A 22,619-nucleotide genomic window follows, 5' to 3' on the forward strand; every position below is an offset into this window, starting at 1 on the left:
ATACATGTATTAATTAACTCTAACTACTGTATGTGACAAAACATAATCTCATTAAAAAATTACTCTCAATACTGCTTTGCTCTTGGTCTCTGACGAGGTGCGGTACGCACTAGCGACTGGCAGAACTTGCGGAAACGGTTCGCCACGGGGACTCCTCTCGCACTCTAACGTCGTAGCTTAATGTCGTTCCGCAATCTGTTATCACCTTATATATTTTAAATCGATTAAAACATTCCATAACTATTAAGTATTCTCTATTTATTATAAAGGAAATCACACTGATATTTCGAAAGCCAACAAAACAAACATAAGCGTCCACTAATAAGTGTTAGCAAAAAAAAAAAAACAACTCAGTGAAACCGGCCGACGACGGGCATCGCCCCGCCCGTGCCCCCCACTATGTACAACGGCAGCGGGCGCTCGGCGCGCCGGCTATACGTAGACTACCGTAATGCTAACATCGAACAGTTTCCGCTAGGTCGAGTGCGTCCGGCGCGCCCCTCCCCGGCGTCGGTTGCGGCGCGGGCGGCGGTCAGACGGGGCGCGGGCGCGTGGGCACGGCGGGCGGGTCGGGCGGCGCGGGCACCTTGGTGCGCGGCTGCGGCTTGGCGCGCGGCGGTGGCTGTGCGGGCGGCGGTGCGGGCGCGGGCGCGGGGTCGGGTGCGGGCGCGGCGCACAGGGGCGGGGGGCGGGGCGCGGGCGGCGCGCGGCCCAGCGACGCCAGCATGAGCCCGCGCAGCAGCGCCGCGCGGCTCTCCGTCTCCGCGCTGTCCGTGCCGCTCGTCGCGCCTGCACCCAGCGGACGGTTACGACCATACAAAGCTTTGTGCATTATGATGATTTTACAATTTTTTATTAAAGTTTTTTCCTTCACTTGGAGGAAGTATAAATTTTAAAATGCATATAAACATTTTCTCTTCTGGCGATTGCCAGAGAGTCGCAGGTTCAAATACTGTCGGTTTCGGAAAAAAAATTCTTATGCATTTTAAAATTTATGATTATTTTAGCTCAAACTTTAAAGATTATAGAATTTATTAAAGAAAACATTTTGTTTACGTGCCTATATTAACACCACACATTTTTTTGAATTTTGAATTTTGTTAGATCACATGATCAAATTAATAGCAAGTCACTACAGCATCATCAACACATTACCGGCACACTACAGGACACGGGTCTCCGTAGTTTACCACGCTGGCCAAGTGCGGCTTGGTAGACTTCACACGCCGTTGAGGACATTATGGAGCACTCTCAGGCATGAAGGTTGAGTGATATTTAAATTGCTTAAATTATAACGCACATAGCTCCGAAAAGCCAGTGGTGCGTGCAGGGGCACGAACTCGGTCTCCGGGAAAGGAAAACCGAAGCTTTAGCACTAGGCTGACAACGCTTCAGCCACTACATATCTGCGGTAGTCTAGAAACTCGACTAAAATTATTTAAAAAAAAAGTTCGTTTACGTGCCTACATTATCACCCCACATTTAATTCATAAAATTAAATTCCATACCATGATCCAATGCACTAAAGGTAAACAAATATGGCGCTAGATCACATGAACAAATTTGTCAAGTGTTGGGAATATTAGCAAAGTAGTTTTGAATGGCCGATTGGATAAATACATTCTTTACCATACATACATTAATTACCATGTGGTATTTATAAATATTATTATTTAGACCTTTAGATCATCATTATTTTATGATATTTATGTAATGGACTCTAGATTGTCTATTTTAAGATAGAGGCGGCTGTATGGACAATGATCTTTGCCTGTTCTGAAGAAGACAAATAAAGTATAAGATAAGAGGCTCTTTATGCTGTTCTCTTTTTTGAATTTCTTTCCCACACGCGGGGCGATAATGAGGTGTTTTCCACCCGCAGTTTAAATGAGGAACACTAATTGTCCGAAGAAGAGATATCAAAAGTAATATTACCAAGGAAGCCGGCGAGGAGGAACTGGGAGTCGGGCGCCTCGGGCTGCTGCGGCGGCTGGGAGGCCGGCTGGAGTGCGGGGGGCGGAGCGCTGGCGCTGCTCGACGACGCGGCGGCGGGTCTGCGCGGGAGTCGCTCCAGCTGCTGGCGGGCCGCCTGCACACGTCACTAGCGGTTAGCGATTACACTGACACACTACATAGTCAGAGTTTATTTATTTATACTCTTTATTTGCACACAAAAAATACACAAGAAGAATAAAAAAAAAAAAACGTGTATTCACTTATGTAAACCTTTTACCCCTCGCCTTATTCTACGTTAGTAGAAAAAACGACACTAACAATGAAAAAAAGATATTTCATACCTTAAGTGGTGGGTCCCTCGCATAAGTTTATACACGACTATCTTTAAATAGGGAAAAGTGGGGAATGATCGTATGATCGTATATCGATGAGTAACAACTCCCACAAACAATGTCCCACCATGATGACCACGATCACTCTGGCAAGAGTGCTACGACGTAGAAGAACAGGAACTGTACAATATTGTGTATATAATAATATGTTGTGCTCTTAAAGCTGCTATTGTGGCTAGAAAAGTTAAGAGTTGCGTGCTGGGATTCGGAATCTGCCCCCGAAAGTTAAGCCGATGCCCTAACCACTGGTATATCGCCGCTTAGCCAATATAAGTATGGAATTACAACAAAAGAATAAAAAACAATTTATATCTTAAATCAAAAAATCCCAGTGCGTCAATATCTGTAATCTTCATTAAAGAACTGAAAAGACAGAAACAAGGTTTTAATTTGAATATTTTGTTTTTTGTAATATTTTTTACTTGTCTTTTATTAAATTTGTAAGTAACCTCACGATAGACACCACTCACATAAAAATACAACAAACCGTTTAGGCTTTATGGAAATATACACAAATACCCTCTGCGAACAGTCGGGTGAAAACAAGAATACAAAGGCTACTCACCGTGGCCTGTTGCCGCTCTAGTTGCAGTTGCATCTGCAGTTGTTGAAGTTGGCTGGGCGTGCCGGGCTGGGCGCCCCGCCGCACGCCCGACAGCTGTGACAGCAGCTCCGCGATGGGGTCCACCACAGCGTCGCGCGACGACGGCGACAGCGCCGCGATCCCGCCGGACGTGCTGGAAGACCGGTTGCGTGCAACACACACGTATCAGCGAACCGTGCAACGTTTATGACACGTCCACACGCTCGCCGAGTGTAGGCGAGCGGTGGCCAGTGCTAGCGTGAAACGTCACTGCTCGTTCAGAGGGCGGTTTTTTGGAAAAGATCAAAGTGGCGAGTGGCGAGCGCGAGCGGAAAATTTTAACGACTTTGTTCTCGTTATTAATTAATAATAAAAAATAATCGATCTCCTTGCGAAAAGCTTTGACCAACATCTTAAAAAGCTTTCGCTTAATTGCTGGATCAAGGGTCGGATACAGAAAACGGTAGGCCTTGAAACAACGAATATAGTGAGGAGGTTCCCCACTCTGGAGTCCTGACCGCCGGTTGCTTTGGCATTCAAAAGAAGTAGGTGTTTATTTTTTGTAAACTTTCAATAGTGCTGTTTTTATGTATACAATTTAACATAATTAAGATTGAAAAAAAAATTATAATCAATAAAAGATAGAATACCAAAAATTTTATGTAGACATTACTGAGTATTTTATTTCAAAAAAAACAAATAAAGTTATATACATAACCAACGTTGAATCAATTTTGATTGAACGTGTAAAAGAGAAAAATAATGTTGAACATTATTTTCCCTTTTACACGGGTTCACATGGTTCGATTTTAGTTGACCACCATTTGTTGCTCAACAAAACATTGAAAACTAATTGAAATGGACACGTTCTAACATTTCAATCAAAATTGATTCAACATTGGTTATGTATATAACTTTTTTTCTTCATTCATTAATTTTTCGTACGTATAAACTTACACATAATATTAAAAAAAAAATGCGCAGAGCTAATACCTGAAGTGCATATTGGTGCGACGCGCTCGGCTCACCCCACGCCCCGAGGGCGGCATGCGACGTACTCCGCCGTGCCGGATGCCGCTTGGCTCATCGTGCATAGCGGTTAAGGATTATCATATTATGACGGGATGTTGAGTCAAATAAGGCTAAACACTATATATGTGACAAAGAAACATGCATAATATACAAACGAACAACTTAAACGTCTTCCTTCATACTTTCAGCTAACATGCATACAAACATTCTCCTATTATACATAACACACAAGCAGAGCCATCCCAATGAAATAATGTGAAATTCTAATAACGAGTAGCAATTTAACCTTATTACAATTATCACAGGATATTGGTCAAAGACTTAAGAAAACCTCAAAATCTGTTAGAAGGCTATAGCATATATAGATATACATAGATTAACAGATATATATATTTATATATATATATATATATATATATCTAGCTATATATACATATCCGTTATCTGTTAGGTAGTGTGTGGATTTGCATACAATCAATTACCTCTTTCAATCAGAAATGCTCAGTAAATGTCGAGAGGTATTTTTATAGCTGTAAGGAACTTTTAGATTCTTAAATTATATAACTTAAGACCATAAAATATTAGTATAGATGAAAATTATAACATATTAAGTGTAAAAATAACATACAGTAGGTTTATCCACAGCAAATATAAAAGAAAAGTTTGAAATAACTTAATAGTAGTTTATGCAACTGTAGTATAATTAGGGGTATTAAAACACAAGTGTGAGTTTGTAATAATGTCAAATGAGACCGAATATAATACTGTTCTCGGAGGAATATTTATATTTATCAATTCACTATTTTTATTTTCTACGGAATTCTTTAAATATAAATATGTATATAAAAATATATTTAAGATATCTAATGTTGTGCTATAAAAACTTGAATCGTATTTTATTTTGGTAAACAAACCAATAAAAACAGGTATCGATCAAAAATGGCGGGGATTTTCATAACCTACTTTTTTTTACGTTCAACCTGGCACGCGCTTAAATGATAGTTCTTTTTTTGAAATTCATACACATACCACACATCGAGTAGTAAGAAATTGACTGTATGTGAGAAACCCTTTGCGCAGTAGGGATCGAAAAAAAATAAAGAGTATTATAATGTAATTCAGTACAATATTATATCATCCGTTTGAATGATACATTTAATGGTTATTATGACATTGAGTGTTTTAAATGTTGGCAATAAGCTAACTGTTTCAGAATCTTTTGTAGAGGATTTAAAGCATGGGAGTAGATAAATAATATAACGATACTCAAGGATGAATAAAGAAACTTTTAGTGTACACCACAACAAAAATAACTAACAGACTATATACAGCAGATTGGCCCAGTGGGCAGTGACCCTGCTTTCTGAGTCAAAGGCTGTGAAATCGATTCTCACAACTGAAAAATGTTTATGTGATAAAACATGAATGTTTTTCAGTGGCCGAGTGTTTATCTGTATATAATATAAGTATATTATTCATAAAAATATTTATCAGTTACTTAGTACCCATTTGAATTTTGATGAATTCAGTATAATTAAAACAAAAATTTACCAATACTGACAATAATTCGAACCTTAATAATTATTCCTATTAATTGTTATAAAGACGCGTGGGAATCTAACACTGAACCACGAGATCCGTAGTAGAACTTGCTAGCTACCAAGATCATACTATAGATCATCATAGAAGACAGATATATTTTCAGTACATAGTTACATCATATACTACGCAATAAAGCTGTTAAAACAAATTAATTGTTCTTACCTGTCTCATATTGTAAAACAATCTTCTAATGACTTTTCATATAAAATAAAAAATAAAACATACACAAATAAAGAAAATATTTTGTAACTCTACTGTTTGTATTAATTTAAGCTCATTTTTTCTATTTCAGTAATATCAGTTTTATAATTTTTTTGAATTTTTTATCCTAAAAGAAAATATAAAGATTGTTTTACAATATAAAACAGAGTAGAAATAATGGAGTATAGATTAATGTAATACTATATTAAAAAGGATATCAAAAATGAAATGAGATCCCTTGGTCCCGTTCGGTGTTCAAGAGTCAGATGGCCAGGAAAGTCATCAGTTACAAAGTTCGGCTCCCCACCAGGCAATGAAGCGCACACAGGACATACCACCTAAAAGTGAAATTGGTTAAATTGGTTACATATTAGACAATACTAAATGCTGTTAAGTCAGTTGTATGTATACAAATTCTTACAAAATACTTCTAGAATAGAAGCAACCATTTCTATCTCTACATTCCTATCATCATTGTCAACTCAGTACTGGCCCACTACAGGACAGGAGGTATTTGGAACTCCCAACAAAAGACCAATGTCCAGTAGTAGACGAGAATTGGTTGATATGTTGATGAGCAACTAGCAACCTGCCCCTGTTTCGCACGATTACTATGTAGATACCGTAAATTCCGTAGAACATTAATTCAATCTATCTCGTAAAGCCAGTGTGGCCTTTGCATTGAAATTGAAAATTCAAAAATCTTAATTTTCAATGCAAACATAGTTGCGTAGTTTCAAAGATCTAAGCATACGTTTGAACGTGCACATAGTCAGCTCATTTGCTTCTTCACCTTATTATTTATGGCACCTTTTAGTGTAAATTACCTGCTAAAAATACTTATGAATATTAAAACTGTTTATCCATGGATAGCTGTAGATACTGTTGTCGTGACTTGATCATACATTTAAAAATAACTTTACATTGACCTACATTCGCTGTATAAGAAAGCCATATAAGTATCTCGTATGGTTAAAGGAGTTTCAATAGAATGTTATAATGTTAAACTTATTACCTATTAAACTAGGTATGTCATATGGTTTTACCTGCTATAAATACAAAAATATGAAGAATGTTATATAACAAAAACGAAATGATAACAAATAAATAAATCTAGAAGTTATATACTGAATGAAATATTATTTTACTGCCAATCATTTGAGTATAATTTACATTTAGTAAGTTATTTTGCATATAATGCTAAAATACCTCAATTTGTGTTAAAACCACATTGAAAGTATAGACATATAGATAAATATGACAAACATAGAAATTATGAGTAACATGAATAGGGAAAATAGTGTGTATAACTAGTACGGATAATATAATCATTGGATCAAACAAAAAGATGGAAGAATAGACAGGATGAAATAGAATAGAATAGACCTGTTGATTCAGTTCAGTTTAGAGATATGCGAACAACATAATCTGCTCTAATATCTCACTTTCAAGAGACAAACTGGGTTACAGGTGGATAATGAAGTTCAAAAGTGGATAAAAAAGACAAAGGAGGCACAATGTGAAAGAGAATTGATGGAGAATTACAAGATAGTGATCTTGTCAAGGTACCAGTAAACTTTAGAAGGGGATGGAAGAGGGCTATGCCACAAGTAACACTGCAGTATATGAACTGTAAACTTATAACTTCTGTCATATCTTTCAAAACTTACTAGTTTGCTTCTATTAATTTAAAGATTTATTCTATATAGAATCTGTAAAATGTGGCCTTTTTTATTGAATATGAGATATGTATGAAAACCTATTGATGAAACATATGAGACTTGGTAGCTGATTACTTAGAATTAAGATTCCTATATATTTTTTCCAAACGTAAATGTATCATTTACTCAGGTTAGACGCCTACATAAAATAAACTTTGTTTTTTTCCATTCTTACAACAGGTATTTTTAAAACAAAATTGAATAGGCATCTACTAGCTATTTATTTATTTATTTATTAAGAGCACTTACAACATGCATATTACGTTTTTTAAACATAGCAACACACAAAAACATGGACTGATATGCACGTCAATGACAAGTGCACATACAAATACATAGCATTGACAAAGCGTCATGTAATCATTGTCATCTACACTGTATAGTTATATGAATCATTTTGTATAGCGTTCTAGCTTCTCGTGAAAATGGATAAGACAGAATGCTATTAAAAATACCAACATTCATACGTGCTAAATGAAACTTATTAACAATTTGTTCTTTTCACCTTGTTACGTACATCAAAAGGATATGCTGTATGTCTTCCAGAATTCCACATTAGGTACAGTTTGGATTAGGGTAAATAAATGTTTTTTGGAACAGTAAAAAAAAAATAATAAACTTACAGCCTGAGTTGTGTCAGCATGTTCCGCAGTAACATGTTCTATAAGCGCTGTGTCAGTCATCCCCATACGGTTGCAGAATGGACATGTGTAGGCTTGTGGCTGTTCCAGTGTCAGGCTCTCGCCGCCGTAGTATAGGTCTTTGAAAATATAAAATTTTAAAACACATTTTAATGAGAGCAGTTTATATTTATTGATTTAGAATACTTGTAAAGGTCAGGAATTTAAACAAATATGTGGTGCCAAAATAACTGTTGCAGTAGTATAATATTAATCTCTAACCCAACCATTAACACCCAGAAATTTGATTACTTCTCATCAAGCTCATGCCTCAGAGAACAAATAAGTTCAGATTGATTTTCACACAGTTAAACATTTTCAGCCTGCCTGACCCCATTGTCTACTGGAAAATGTAAGAAAGCAATGTTTTTCGACCCATCTTGATCATCATCATCTTGAAATGTTCAACTTAGGTCAAGCTTATAGTATTTATGTAAATTGCTCTTTTGTTCTATATTTACAGTTTTCAGGGAAATGTACCGAAGTTACCATTTACATATTTTTTGTTGTTACACAACCCTGACAAAGCATAGATTTCTCACACAAAAAATGTAGGCCAGTTGTCTTATGTTGAGTCAGAAAAAAATGTTTCTCACCAAAATCACTTCTGGATAGAATACATTGCATGGCATGCTCTGTTGTGTGTTGGTTTGTTGTAGCGCCAGACTCATAACAAGCGGCACATAAGTCGTAGTCGATGCATATCAAACATTTATATCGTCGTCCTCTAAAATTATTTTTCAAACAAGAATCACAGCTGACTCCTGAAATTGACAATACAACATTATTAAGATTTCATTTCGCATTTCGTTTAAAAACTACACAATATTTAGTGTAAATAAAAATAAATAGAGCAGGAATGTTTACGATTTTTGCAAAAAAAATCTTTGTGACAAAAGCATCGCACAAATTTTGATTATCATTCATTACCCACCTTCATGGCGATTCATTTTCGCCACAAAATGTCGCCGCAACACCTTGGCACCAGGATTACTGCTACTATTTGAGGTATTTATATTACTATTCTAAAATAAGTAGCACAACATATAATACACTAAAATACAAGATTTTTAACAAAAATTTCCAAGCAAACCTAACCCAACCAGGCCATAATGACGTCACATAATGGCTGTGTGTTGTCTGTTTAAAAAATAAAATAAATCACAATCTCTCAGGACAGATTATAAATTTTAGCTTAATTTTTCTGGTCTATGATTTTATTGTTATCTATTGACAGATGAGAGGAACAAAATGATTTTGATGAAATTAAAATAAGGTCGCAATAATTCTAAGTTCATCAGTTTGCTTTCAATATACCTTAGTTCACTTTATATAGCTTCTCTATCTTCTGTACATATTATAAAACAGAGTCCCCCGCCGAGTCTGTCTGTCTGCCTTTGTACGACAATTTCATATGGTTTTCACCACAGAGTATTTTGATTTTACTTATGAACAAATTGATTCATGCGTAAGGTTTTAGTGTATATTTAACGATTGTTTTCTCCATAGGTTTTCTGTAATTTTGCTGAAATATAACGAAGTTTTCTAAAAATGTCATACCGACTTGGAGCTACGGTGGTGGTGGTGGTGGTGGTTGATACGGTACTATTAAGGACGCATTTCCAAAATTTTATCAAAATGCACTACTTAATACAACCAACACCTTATAAGTATTGGATAAAATTGGTTGATATTATTAGCAAATTAATTAAGCTTAATTCTCATTGTACAGACCTTATGGTCTGTATAGGTTTCAGCATTTAAAACATTTCGGCGATTTTCCACTTTAAAAAAAAGGGTAGGGTTTCTTATCTAGCTTAATACTTGCGTCATGTCTGTTATTAATAATATTTCATATTTTGTTTGCTATTCAGTAGGCAGGAGACAAATATTATATTCCCCGATTATGCTAGCCGTGCAGGCTGTTACTACCATAAGATGAATACAGGGATTTTACCATTTTATTTCATTTATTGAATATTTAAATATTTATCAAGTCCTTAAAGTAACAATGAGTCTTGTAACATGGAGGTAAAATGATAGTGTCAAAAGTAAAGTAAAATGTTACAAATGTAACATTTTGACGACGTTGGTCCTGCCTCTTAATTTCAATTTTTTTGCCTGGCCATCGTATTATAAAAAAGCTATCCTATAGTATCTACTAAGGCCAGTGATGATTGCTGGCTTAGGTGCTGGCTGAACATACTTTTCTTGTACCTGTGATTCCAACCAAATATTACAATAGTATAATGTTAGTTGGTATTCCAACTAATCACTAACCAATGTCACAAACCCATAACCACAAATATTACTTACTGACACTGTCATTGAAGAGGCTGTACGGTGATATTCCTTTGTCTTTACCTTTCCTTATGGGAAAGAATATAGAAATAAAAATTGAAACTGTCAACTTGACAAGTTAAAATAATAATACAAACCTAGAATATTCGTTATTCGTGTTGGTTTTTGTCTACCTATTATGAAATGTAAAACATAAAGTGTATATTATTTCATGTTTTATTTAATGCTGTTTAATTATCTTCTAGTATTGTAACTTAAATGTTGTACCTATAATTTATAAGAACGGCTAAACAAAAGTGCCGAAAACGGGACAGGAACAAATTCAATGATTGTTAAATTCCGGTTTTGTCAAAACGAAATAAATTGACGGTATTTTGCGCGGGAATTTGCACTTAGTGGAATGTAATGAGATACATTGATTAATTATACGTCTATTATTAAGATTAATTATTTTAAACAATGGCAGACGCCTTGGCACATTTAGTTGTTGATGGCAATGAGGCACTCGAATTCAAACTGGGTAAGTATCTAAGAAAACGTCAGTGTACTTATACACAGGATGATTTGTGCTAGCCAGACTTTGTCATCAGTTCAGGTGACAAAGTCTGGCGACTACAGTTTGCACTTTGTCACAATCCTGTGTAACATGAACCGCTTTTTTAAGTTTTAAATTGTTTTTTTAAACTTTAATAACACGCGCGCCGTAAGGAGCACTGCTCGCTTCCAACGTTTTTCCGTTCTTCTTAAACATCTATAAATCGAAATATCGAAACATTGTTCATACTATTCACTTATCAAATCCATTTTGCAGTACGAGAAACTGAAGACATTGAAGATGATGACACAACCTTTGGACCAGACATGTGTCATCAGGTCTTTGGAGAAAACGAAAATATTTTTGGATATACAGACTTGAGAATCAAACTATTTTACAGTGCAGCCAGTCTTCAAACATACCTTGGCATATCCTACTCTGATAAGGTATGATAGAACTAAAGCATTATTGTAAAGGCATATATGTAATAATAAACTGTAATTTTAAAGATAATACGCTATAAGCAATGGTAGTAAGGCATCAGTAGAATTTAAAACTGACTTAATTTCAACTAAACTGTGTAACTTTGTGATGGAATGAATGTCAATGTGTCCTGAGTCTGTAGCAGTGTCACTGCTATATGCTAAGCTATATTTTTTTAATATATAGTTAAGATCAGTGCTTGAATACAATCACACCTTACGGCCATCAATGACCACCTCTCGAGAGTCAATTTTTTTGTAATTCTAAAAAAAATGATATTGCAAAAGATGAACTTGACTGACTTTCTTGCTGCCTTATGTTTGGTAGAATCTGTCTTCCTAACCAGTGGTATAATGCCTTAACACAGACTGTGTTGTTTCAAAACTTCCATAATTTCAAAATGTGTTAGATGGAAGCCTTCCAAATCTTTGGAAGTGAAGTATTTCATACATGTTGAAGGGATATAATATACATGTTGGAGGGATATATATAATAAATCTTTTAGAATACTAACAGACAAGTGGTTCCTTTGGGAGAGGGGATGAAAGTGTTTGACGATTTTACACCATAACTCGGACAAATTATATAGGTTATAATATGTGGTTAATTTTGCCCAAACTGTGGTTGGCGATAGAGGACGGCAGCAAACCCCTCATTTAAGGCTTAGCGATACTGAATACTTTAAATTTTTATAGAACTACAATTAAATTTAATGCCACAAAGTTGCGGGCAACAGCTAGTTAGTTTCAATATCATTGTTTTATCTTGAATGCAGTTGAAAACAGAGTTCTTCTATTTCAAGCATCTTAGTCATTAAAAACAACTTAATATGTTCTAGTATTTTTATTTATTTATTTATAATATGTTCTAGTCTTATGAAAATTGTTGTGTCTAATGATTAATAATTATAATTATTTTTTATAAATTCAGATTGATCCAAAAAATTCAGCTGGATTGAAACCAGATGATGTGGAGGGTGCACTACAAAAGGTGCTGGCACCTGGATATGTCACCAATATAGATCGATTTGTCTCTATGCTCAAGAAAGACAGACAATTTAAACCTCATGGAGTTCTCGTTCAAAAATTCACAACAGTAAATCGTGAGTTCTGAAAACGTGACTTATATTCCAATAAATCTACTTGTAGTGTGCTACATTAGGGGCTATGGAATCCAAATAAAAAAAGGCCTTTGAAACTATATGAACTTACACCCACAAGTTGATTACTGCTCTACGATGTGCACAAGATGGCTCTTAGATTCTCATAATAATTGTGAGGCTATCTGTTTTCAATGAGAAATATTTTAACTTTTTTATTATGTAATACATACTAATATTATAAATGTGAAAGTTTATTAATTTGTCCTTACTTTACGGCCCAACTAAGGTTCCCTCAGGATTCGTAAATCACTGAATAAACATGGACAAAGAATGTGGGCAACAGCTAATAACTTAAATTATATTGTTTTACTCATTTCAAATCAATTTGAATGCATGAAAAAACATCAGTGATTCACTCCAAAGAAGTATAATTTAAATATGTATTTGAGAACACTCATATTATGTTTTGTAGGTGATGGAGGCGAAACTCAAAATTTTGAAGTCTACTACTGTGAGACTGCAACACCTGGTTTTTTAGCTTTTCATGAACGGTTACAGACATTTCTGTTATGGTATGTTGATGCTGCTTCTTTTATTGATGTGGATGACGACCAGTGGGCATTCTTTACTGTGTAAGTATGTCTTTCAATTGAATTGTTAAAAAGATTGTACATGTGATTATTAGTTGTCAATCATTTTATTTAACAACCACCCTCATTTTATTGCTAAAAACATAATATGTGTAATTATGGGAGGAGGATATGTTGTTACAATGCTACAAAAATATGCCCAGGATTAACTCCTTTTCAACCGACTTAAAAAAAGGAAGAGGTTCTCAGTTCAATTGTTTTTTTTTCTTTTTGTGTATATTTGTTACTCCATTACTAAAACCGATTTTGATGATTATTTTCTTGTTCTTTCTTTACACTATATAAACACCTATAGCAATTCAAGTATTCTTTAAAAGAACTTTTGCATCTTCTTTGGAAAATAACCATATGGAACTGATGATGATGACAGTTATACCAGAGACTCACTTGTGACAAGTCATTTTTATAAATTTCATCCGCCTCACCGCGCCATATCGCCCCCTCGTGTTAATACTGCATTGTCTCGGTTTCTAAGGGTTGCAGCGAGATTTTAAATAAAATGCAAGAACTCTTCAGCTCTATTATTCAGTGACGTGCATTTCATACATGCACAAAAGCACTGCATACCCTAAAATCGAAATATAGAGAAGGTTTTTTTTCCATTTCATGCAATTTTCCTGGTATATGCATAAACCAGGGCACGCCACTGCTATTATTTAGTATAAGTAATGAAAAAGCGGTGATAGCTTGGTGGTTAGTTCTTCGGCTACGCCTCAAGGGGCGGAGTTCGAATCCCAGCACGCGATATGTGCATTTTTAGTAATATCACTTGCGTCAACGGTGAAAGAAACCTGCATGCCATATAGTTCTCCATAATGTAATAATTCTCAAAGGCCTGTGGAGTCCACCAACCCGCACTGGGCCAGCGTGGTGGACTACGACCTAAATCCTCATTATAGGACGAGACCCGTGCCCTGTACTGGTCCGGTAATGGGTTGATATGATGATGATGATGATGATCAAGTTATTAATAACTAATCAATTTGTATTTAAAAACAGATTCGAGAAGTACAGGAGCAGTGAAGGCGAGCTCCGGTACGCGGTGTCGGCTTACGCGACGGTGTATCGCTACTACGCATATCCACGGCACATACGCCCGCGCATCTCACAAGTACTGACTTTGCCGCCGTATAGGAAAATGGGAATATGCGCGAATTTATTACAGGTAATTTTGTCTGAATATTATTATATTCTTAAGGTGTAAATTATAAAAATTTATAATATACTACCTTTTGTCCGCGTTTTTCGTCCAACCCTCGGTTTTTCCAAATAGATCACCAAATTGTAACCAGGATACAGATGCGATTTGATCTACTTCCGGTCCCGATAGGGCCTTATAGAATCTGCCATCCAACTCCGTTACTCTTCCATACCGCCATACAATCTGAGTTACTAAGTACTATAGGTTTGCGACAGTTCTCTTTGCCAAGGAATAGCGTCTGTAAATCGACTATACAGATAACCAATTATTTAACAATATTCTGGTGAGCATTTTTCTTTAAAACAAATTAACTTTCGCTTTTTGTATGCTTAGATCTTTTAAACTACACAACAGATTCTAATTTGGTTTTCAGTGATATATAGAGTGATTTAAGAGGAAAGTATATATGCAATGAAAATGCATATTATTTTAGAAGATAAGAGCAAAGAAATTTAGAAAACAAACATATTTTTGTGCTCTTACTTAAATGCCCTTATTGCAAATGATTGATTAAATTAATTAAATACCACATTTGAGTCTACATTCCATTGTGGAAATCTGGGTAGCTAACTAGTTAAATTAAAAAAGTTCTAATATTATTATTTCACTTTATTCGCAGGCTATCTATTCACATTTCTTATTGCATTCAGAAGTTGTGGACATAACAGTGGAAGACCCCTCCGATGATTTCCAAAGAATAAGAGATTATGTGGATGCCAAATATTGTGAAACACTGTCAGCATACCAGCCGTCCAAATTAACACAGGGGTCTGTATAGTAATTTAGTAATTATTTAACACTTAATTATATATTTAACGGACAGGTGATGGCAGATCAGAGTACAGTTTTCAGTACTCCTGCTTTTTCCTCATGGTATCGTACGAGGCGACTACTACTTTCATCTACGGCAATCACCAATCCGTCTTCCCAGAGGTGTGATTATGGACAAACCCTCTTGTCAGGAGAGGCCTTTAGTCCAGCAGTGGACTGTAATAGGCTGTATGAATGAATGAATGAATGAATATACTTTTATTGTACACCAAAAAAAAAGTAGTTACAGAGATAAAAATACAGAGCAAGAGAGTACAATATGGTGGCCTTATCGCTACATAGTGATTTCAACCAAAGGCGTAAAAGGAAAAAACAGAAAAGAGGTAGGTTGTGAACTCAATAAGATTTCAAAATTATACAAATATATAAATAAAATATATATATATATATATATATATATATATAAATATATTACATATAAATGCATGTAATGTATTTACATATACATATATTGTTTTTTTTTTTTAAACTCTGTTTATACACCACTACACAGTTATGAAAATAAAGGACGAATAGAGTGAAACACAAAGACGAAGGAGTAGAATACAAAAGGAGGCATTATCGCTTAGAGGCGAATTAAGTTAAATGTATAGCCTCCAATTAAATAAATAAATATACCACGACAATACACAAATCGCCATCTAGCACCAAAGTAAGCGTAGCTTGCGTTATGGGTACTAAGATGACTGATGAATATTTTTATGAATAACTAGTTGTACCCTGCCACGCTTCGCAGTGGCACATTGTGATTGAATGGTTGAGAAAAATAGATATTAACAATCCTTGATGCGTATTATATATCATGCTAAAATTTCAGCCCAATCATTAAATAACTTTTTGAGTTTTTGAAGCGTACAAAAACCAACATAACATTTTATACATATAGATGTGTTTTAGCACTAAAGATGTCCCTCCTACTTCCAGAGGCAACCAGTATTATTTGGAAATTACAGATAGTTGCAATCATTGACTGCAAATCTTACATAGACTCTTCCGCACTTCGAGTTTTAGTAGTAGTACCTATTAAAGCATTTTGTGGCCAAGCTTGTCCAGGGAAGTCCCTACTACCCCCATGCCTATTTAAGCTGCTAAGCTGTGTTCCAGTCCGAGGGGCGTCATTTCATAGGATGTGTTCCTTGCATGGCATTCAAAGTGTTCCTCTATTTATGTAACAAATTATGGTTTTTCACTAACTATTAGGTTACCACAGCTTGGTCCATCATTTATTACTATAAAAAAACCTTTAGGATGTTATCAACAATTATAATTATATAAATAATTTAAATGCCCCCTCCAGGGCTAAAATTTTTCGAAATCTGATAGTAAGTGACCTTAATTTAACAAACATGAAACTTTTATTAAATTTTAAGTCTGTGGGAATTTTAGTATAAAATTTTCATTTTTTTTCATTAGCACCCCCGAAACCGATTTTGTGATTTAAAGTTCATTCAATACATTCTTGTTTACTCGTAACATAGCAAAAAAAAAATCTGTCCAAATTTCATGTCTAAAAGAGTTAAAATTAAAAATTTAGTTTTTTATGATTTTTTCTAATCATTAACGCCCCCGCTAAGTCAATGTATCCTCTACATGGATGCAAAATTTCAATTCAATTGGATGTATAGTTTAATAGTTTTAACGGAACAACCGTAAACAACTCTATAGATTTATATATTACTATAGAGTATAGATATACATAAATACTTAGAATATATATACATATAAACACCCAGACATTTTTCAGTAGTGGGAATCGTACCCCCGACCTTGGGCTCAGAAAGTTGGGTCGCTGCAAAATGCGCCAATCGGCCGTCAAAAATTGTAGGCAAAAGGTGCTAATAATTGAATAATATTTATTGGATAGATATACGCGTTACATTGCGGAATTCCATGATATACAATGTGCTTAATTTGAATTAATTCGCTAAAAACAAAACACAAACAATTCATCCGCGTATAAGTCAACCTTAAAAGGTAACATATGTTGTCGCGGACTTTTTTTTAACTTTTAAAGGGGATCATTTTTTGGATTATGGATTTTTCTATAATAAACGTAACCTAAGTTTACTCCTTATTACATCAGCTACCTGCCAATAAAACAAACAAACAAGCCAAACAAAAAATATTATTTTGGTGTATGTACTGTATAAATATTCTTATAAATGTAGTAAAAAAACGGTTATTTCAATATTACAAACAGACACTCAAATTTTATTATATGTATAGATTAAATTAACAAACTAAAATCATTGTTAATTATTGTCAACAAACTAATTACAATTCTTTACTGAGAAAGACAAACAATGCAGGTGTACTAAAAACGAAAATTTTATAAATAATTGATGTTAATTTTCACAGATTTTCCGCTGAAATGGCGAACCAGGCGCGCAACAAATTAAGAATTAATAAGAAGCAAGCACGGCGCGTGTATGAAATACTGCGTCTAAAGAATACAAACTTGTCAGACAAGGCCGCCTACCTGGATTACAGATTAGATGTAAAGAACAGATTGAATGCACCTTTCCAAGTATGTATAATTTTTTATATTTTTTATTACACCAGTTAGCCCTTGATCACAATCTCACCTGGTGGTAAGTGCAGTCGAAGATGGTAACGGACTAACGTGTTGATGGCAATGGCATTTATATTGAACCAATACCCCTAATTGGTTTTAAGACAACATTGTACCGGAATTCTTAATCGATGGTGATAGCTAGAAGCGGTGATAGCCTAGTGGTTGAGCTTTCGGCTTGGCTTTCGGGGCGGCTAAATTCGAAACCTAGCACACTAACTTTAGGTTGAGCACGCACCTTTAACTTTAAGTTATGTGAGCAATTGAAACATTACTTGTTCCAAATAGTGTAGGAGTGAACATTGTGTGGAAAATTGCATGCCTCCAAAATGTTCTTAAAGGCGTGTGGAGACCACGAATCCGCACTGGGCCAGCGAGGTGAACTACAGCTATAACCCTTCTCATTGTGGGAGGAGACCCTAGTGGTACCCTGTTGATGATGATGAGGTAACTAGCCACGGCCGAAGCATCCCTGATTCCAAACTCACCCAGTGGCGTTCCTAGGGTTTTGAATTTGAGCAAGCCCAGTTACCTAAAGGACAAATTTAACTCGTCATGATCTCTAAGTCACCATTCTTGTTGTGCTAAATGACAAACCATATCAACAAATCTTTGAAAACGCGGTCAGCACGCGAATTATAATAAAGAAGTTTCTATGCAATGTTTGCCAAAATTAAAAAGTAATCATAGTAATCCCAAGTGTTTCTTTGAGTTCTGCTCTCTTTAATTCTTATGATGCCTGGTAATTTATGTCGTAACCAGCCGCGTTCCAACCATTATTTTAATAAGAAAAAAAATATGCAAAAATTTACCTGTTGTTCGCCAATTATTTTTTGATTTCGCCACAGAAACAATTTGCACACAAATTGAGCTCATATTTAACAATATTTACTATAATTTTTAAGAAAACAAACCAGTAAAATGCACTATTAATCTCAAAAAAACAATAATAAACTGCTAACTAAGTAGTTACTAATCAATAATAATGAATCTGTCAAGTGTCAACTAGTTGTAACGCAAACAATAACACGCGTGAAGTTGTTTCAATTCGCTCGCTGGTCATCTTCACTAACTTCAACTCGCAATCTGGCATTTGATCTCCATACTAAATTATTAAATAATCTAGATTGTCTCTGCTAAATACATTGAAATTTCTATGAGAGAGAGCAGTAAAATAAAAGCCCCATATAAGCAAATGAGTGTGAGCGAGACAAAGCAGGGCCTCCGATCGCGTACGAAGACACGCGAAGAGCGCGATAGTGATAGTTCGGCGCGGCGCCGCGCCTTTCGGCTGGTTGCTACCACAGAGGCTACCTGCCAGAGTAACGTAGTGCTTTAATTTTAATCGGTTCTAATTTGTCGGAGTTATGGTGTAAAATCGTCAAACTTTCATCCCCTCTCCCAAAGGAATACTTCTTACACTTCCAAGAATATGTGTACAAAGTTTCATAAGGATCGGTTAAGTAGTTTTTGCATGAAAGCGTAACAAACAAACTTACATTGACATTTATAATATTAGTAGGGATAGGGATTTTAATAACTACATAGTGTCTTATATTTATATCTATTGCAGAAAAAGAAGTTAGAAATGAAAAAGCTACAGAAGGTCTTAAAACCAGAAGAGTATGCAGCTGCTATTAGTACCACAGGATTAGCTGAGACCCACGCACGTCTTTCTGGGCAGTATTTAGCCTTGGAGGATGAATACCGACGCATCATACATAGGATGCAACAAGACTAACTTTGCCATTAATATAATAACTAAACAAAAGTGAAGTGTCCAAAAAAGTTGTTGAAAGAAAATTAATGTTCGTTTATTACGTTATTTGTTCAGTGTATCCTTAAAAATGATGACAATAATTGGTGTTAAAAAAAATGTGTCATTAATGAAGTGGCCAAAAAAACAGCGTTATTATCAAAGATTGGGTAAATTTGACATGTGAATCTTTCAGTGAATTTTTCTAATGTTTCTCATTTGGATGTAGTTATATGATAACCATACAAATACTAATAATTTGGCTTCAATATGGCTAAATACAATTTATTTTTTTATTTATTTATGTGGGTTGGTATCAAATAAAAAAACGTAGAAGCTGTTCAAAGATAGCCTCACAAAAATAGCTAGTTGATAGCCAAGATCAAAACATTACTGGACTCAAATATTTCACTGAAATATTAAAGGTAGTATTAGTCATTATATTTCTTATTGTTTAGTATTGACGGCCGATTGGCGCAGTTTGCAGCGACCCTGCTTTCTGAGTCCAAGGCTGTGGGTTCGATTCCTACAACTGGAAAATGTTTGTGTGAAGAGCATGAATGTTTTTCAGTGTCTGGGTGTTTATATGTATATTATAAGTATTTATGTATATTATTATTTAATTCTATTGAGCAAGAAGATTTTTAAATAACTACATCCATAAGGGATTGTACAGGGGAAGTCCACATAGCAACGAATCAAATTACATATATCTTCATACATTTATTTTTGAACTTGTCAACAAATTCATGCAGAACACACGTTGCTGTTCGGACTATCTCTTTGTATTTTTTAAGTAACAATTATAAAATAAAAAAGTTGATGGAGCCATGTCAAACTAATATGTTGTTGAAAGTTACGAAAGTCGTTCACCCCAGTGTGTTCCACAGCTGAGGCCACTGCCTATGAGATTTTTAATAAAATTTACTTCTTATTTGGCTAATGGCCTTGGGCTTGCTGGTGCAAATGCACTACGATTAAAAGCAAGCGATTATATCCCGCTAGATTTTTGATAATCAAAGAGAGAACGAGAGTTAAAAAGAGAGTCAAGCTCTTTAAAATGGCAGGTAGTTAATGCCAGACTGGGCCACTGTAAGAAGCGGTTGCAGTGTGTTAAAATTCTAACAAAAGCATGTATTTTAATTTTTTATCTTCTTTAATGTTTTAATTTGTATACTGATTTTAATTAGTATCCCAGTATGTTCCTTCCCAGTTCACAATATTCAGTCAGTCAAGGTCTTTGATTTCAGGACACAGTATCTGTATAAGAACTCTAGGAACAGCCCCACCATGGAATCATCACGTCTATCATTTTCTCATCCTTTCTTTCTATGAAATGGGTAGACATAATTACCTAGTGACGCATCTCAGCCCTGACATATTCCATCCATTGCACTAGAATTTTATATGAACTGGGCATTATAGGAGTCAAAAAATTGAGTGAGAGATAAATATACCCACCATGTTGAATGTCATTATTGGTTATTTGAAGTAATGTAAGAAAACAAGTCATATTTAGTGTACCAAATTCATCACTGCCTTTTTGGTGATTCTAATGATAAAACTTTTGTAGGGTTCTGTACCATATAATGGAAAAACGGAACTCTTATACTATAATTATTTTGTGATATGTCTGTCCAAGTTGTTATTCTCCGAAACAAGATGAATTTAATGACAAATACCTCATAGTGCTGTGAACGTTTTAAGATACAACAAAATATTCTAAATGACATGTAACGTTATATATATTAAAACAATGTTAGCAGTTAGCAAAACAATATTTCCAGATATAAATATTTCCCGTTGAATTCCGTAATAGCCCCCTTTTCGGTAGGGCTAACATGCACGCCACAAAATAGTTATGTCTAACATTTTTTCATTCTATTTGTATTGCTTGAGTCACATTAACGGAACACGCTCGTGCGTCGTTAACCGTAGGTGTAGCTACTACTTGTCACGAGAATTTAACTACAGCATTCACATTGCTATGTGACCTTAAACGATAACTCTGGTGGCGGTATTTTTTTTGGCAAATTAATGAGATTTAACGTAAGAATAATCTTGTTGAAGCGGTCAAACTAACGTTTATAATTCAGAATCTAGGGCGTTGATGTAGTGTGCCCATTTAATTTATCGCGTTAAGTATCGGCGAACATGGCGATGATGGACATTTATGATTCCCTTTCATTTAGCCCGAGAATATGATTAAATGGATAGACAAAATTATTATCACGTGACGAGTATCTTAACAGCAGGGCTGGCACGGGCAGATTTTATCCCCCAATGAAATCCACTGACGGGATATAATGAAGGTGTCCATCTGCTAAAGCACGGGAACATGGTATAGGAGAAGTTTACCTCTGTTTATTACTAGACATATATTATTTGGATATTATTTCCATTTGTGCGCCAGTGCTCTGTGATTTGATAAAGCTGTGGGAGAAGATATTTTTTATTCTTTCCCCGGGGAGATAGTTGTCCCCTGCCTGTGTTAGCCCTGCTGGTGTGTTAATGTCTCGACCGAAGTTTTTTTATTAGTTGTCAACAATTTATGTTATTTGGTTAGATATAATTATTGTTTTAAACTTGTGCCTTACTTTACTTTCAATATTTTAATGTAATTCAGATGCGAGGTTTTTGTTTACATATATTTTCTATAATGTCATATCTAAATTCCAATTTACTTTATGATAATAAATGAAATGTTTGTAATTTTAGTGGTATTTCTTCCCACATGCCTAATATCAAATTAGATTTATTTATTTATTTTTACTCTTTATTTTTTACATGAAGTAAAAGATATATACAAGAAAACAGAAACATAAAAATAGAAGCAGAATACAAAAGGCGGCCTTATCGCTTAGTAGCGATGCCTTTTATTATCTGGTCACCTGGTGGTAAGTGATGATACAGTCTAAGATGGTAGCGGGCTAACCTGTTAGGGAGTATGGCGGTTATATTAAACCCATATCCCTAATCGGTTTCTACGCAACATCTTTGTCGGAGGGTGGAGGGGTTTTT

The 22,619-nt window shown here is 35.2% G+C and overlaps 2 protein-coding genes across 2 annotated transcripts; one reads left to right on the forward strand and one right to left on the reverse strand.

The window, feature by feature from the left end:
• Positions 1-532: 532 nt before the first annotated feature.
• On the reverse strand, positions 533-9,300 carry LOC120633965 (E3 ubiquitin-protein ligase Kcmf1). Its single transcript, XM_039904400.1, has 8 exons — positions 9,102-9,300; positions 8,764-8,931; positions 8,111-8,247; positions 5,985-6,104; positions 3,925-4,019; positions 2,914-3,085; positions 1,936-2,089; positions 533-789 (listed from the first exon to the last, which is right to left on the reverse strand). The coding sequence occupies exons 1-8, from the start codon at positions 9,115-9,117 to the stop codon at positions 533-535; spliced, it is 1,119 nt and encodes a 372-aa protein (XP_039760334.1). The 5' UTR covers positions 9,118-9,300.
• A 1,296-nt stretch (positions 9,301-10,596) lies between these two features.
• LOC120633665 (histone acetyltransferase type B catalytic subunit) lies at positions 10,597-21,700 on the forward strand. The gene is made up of 8 exons (XM_039903968.1): positions 10,597-10,988; positions 11,280-11,449; positions 12,417-12,588; positions 13,061-13,220; positions 14,238-14,403; positions 15,059-15,207; positions 17,629-17,797; positions 19,416-21,700. Exons 1-8 carry the CDS (start codon positions 10,928-10,930, stop codon positions 19,581-19,583), a joined length of 1,215 nt encoding a protein of 404 aa, XP_039759902.1. The 5' UTR covers positions 10,597-10,927; the 3' UTR covers positions 19,584-21,700.
• Positions 21,701-22,619: the final 919 nt, after the last annotated feature.

This window comes from Pararge aegeria, chromosome 22 (genome assembly GCF_905163445.1).
Source record: "Pararge aegeria chromosome 22, ilParAegt1.1, whole genome shotgun sequence".
Lineage (NCBI taxonomy): Eukaryota > Metazoa > Arthropoda > Insecta > Lepidoptera > Nymphalidae > Pararge > Pararge aegeria.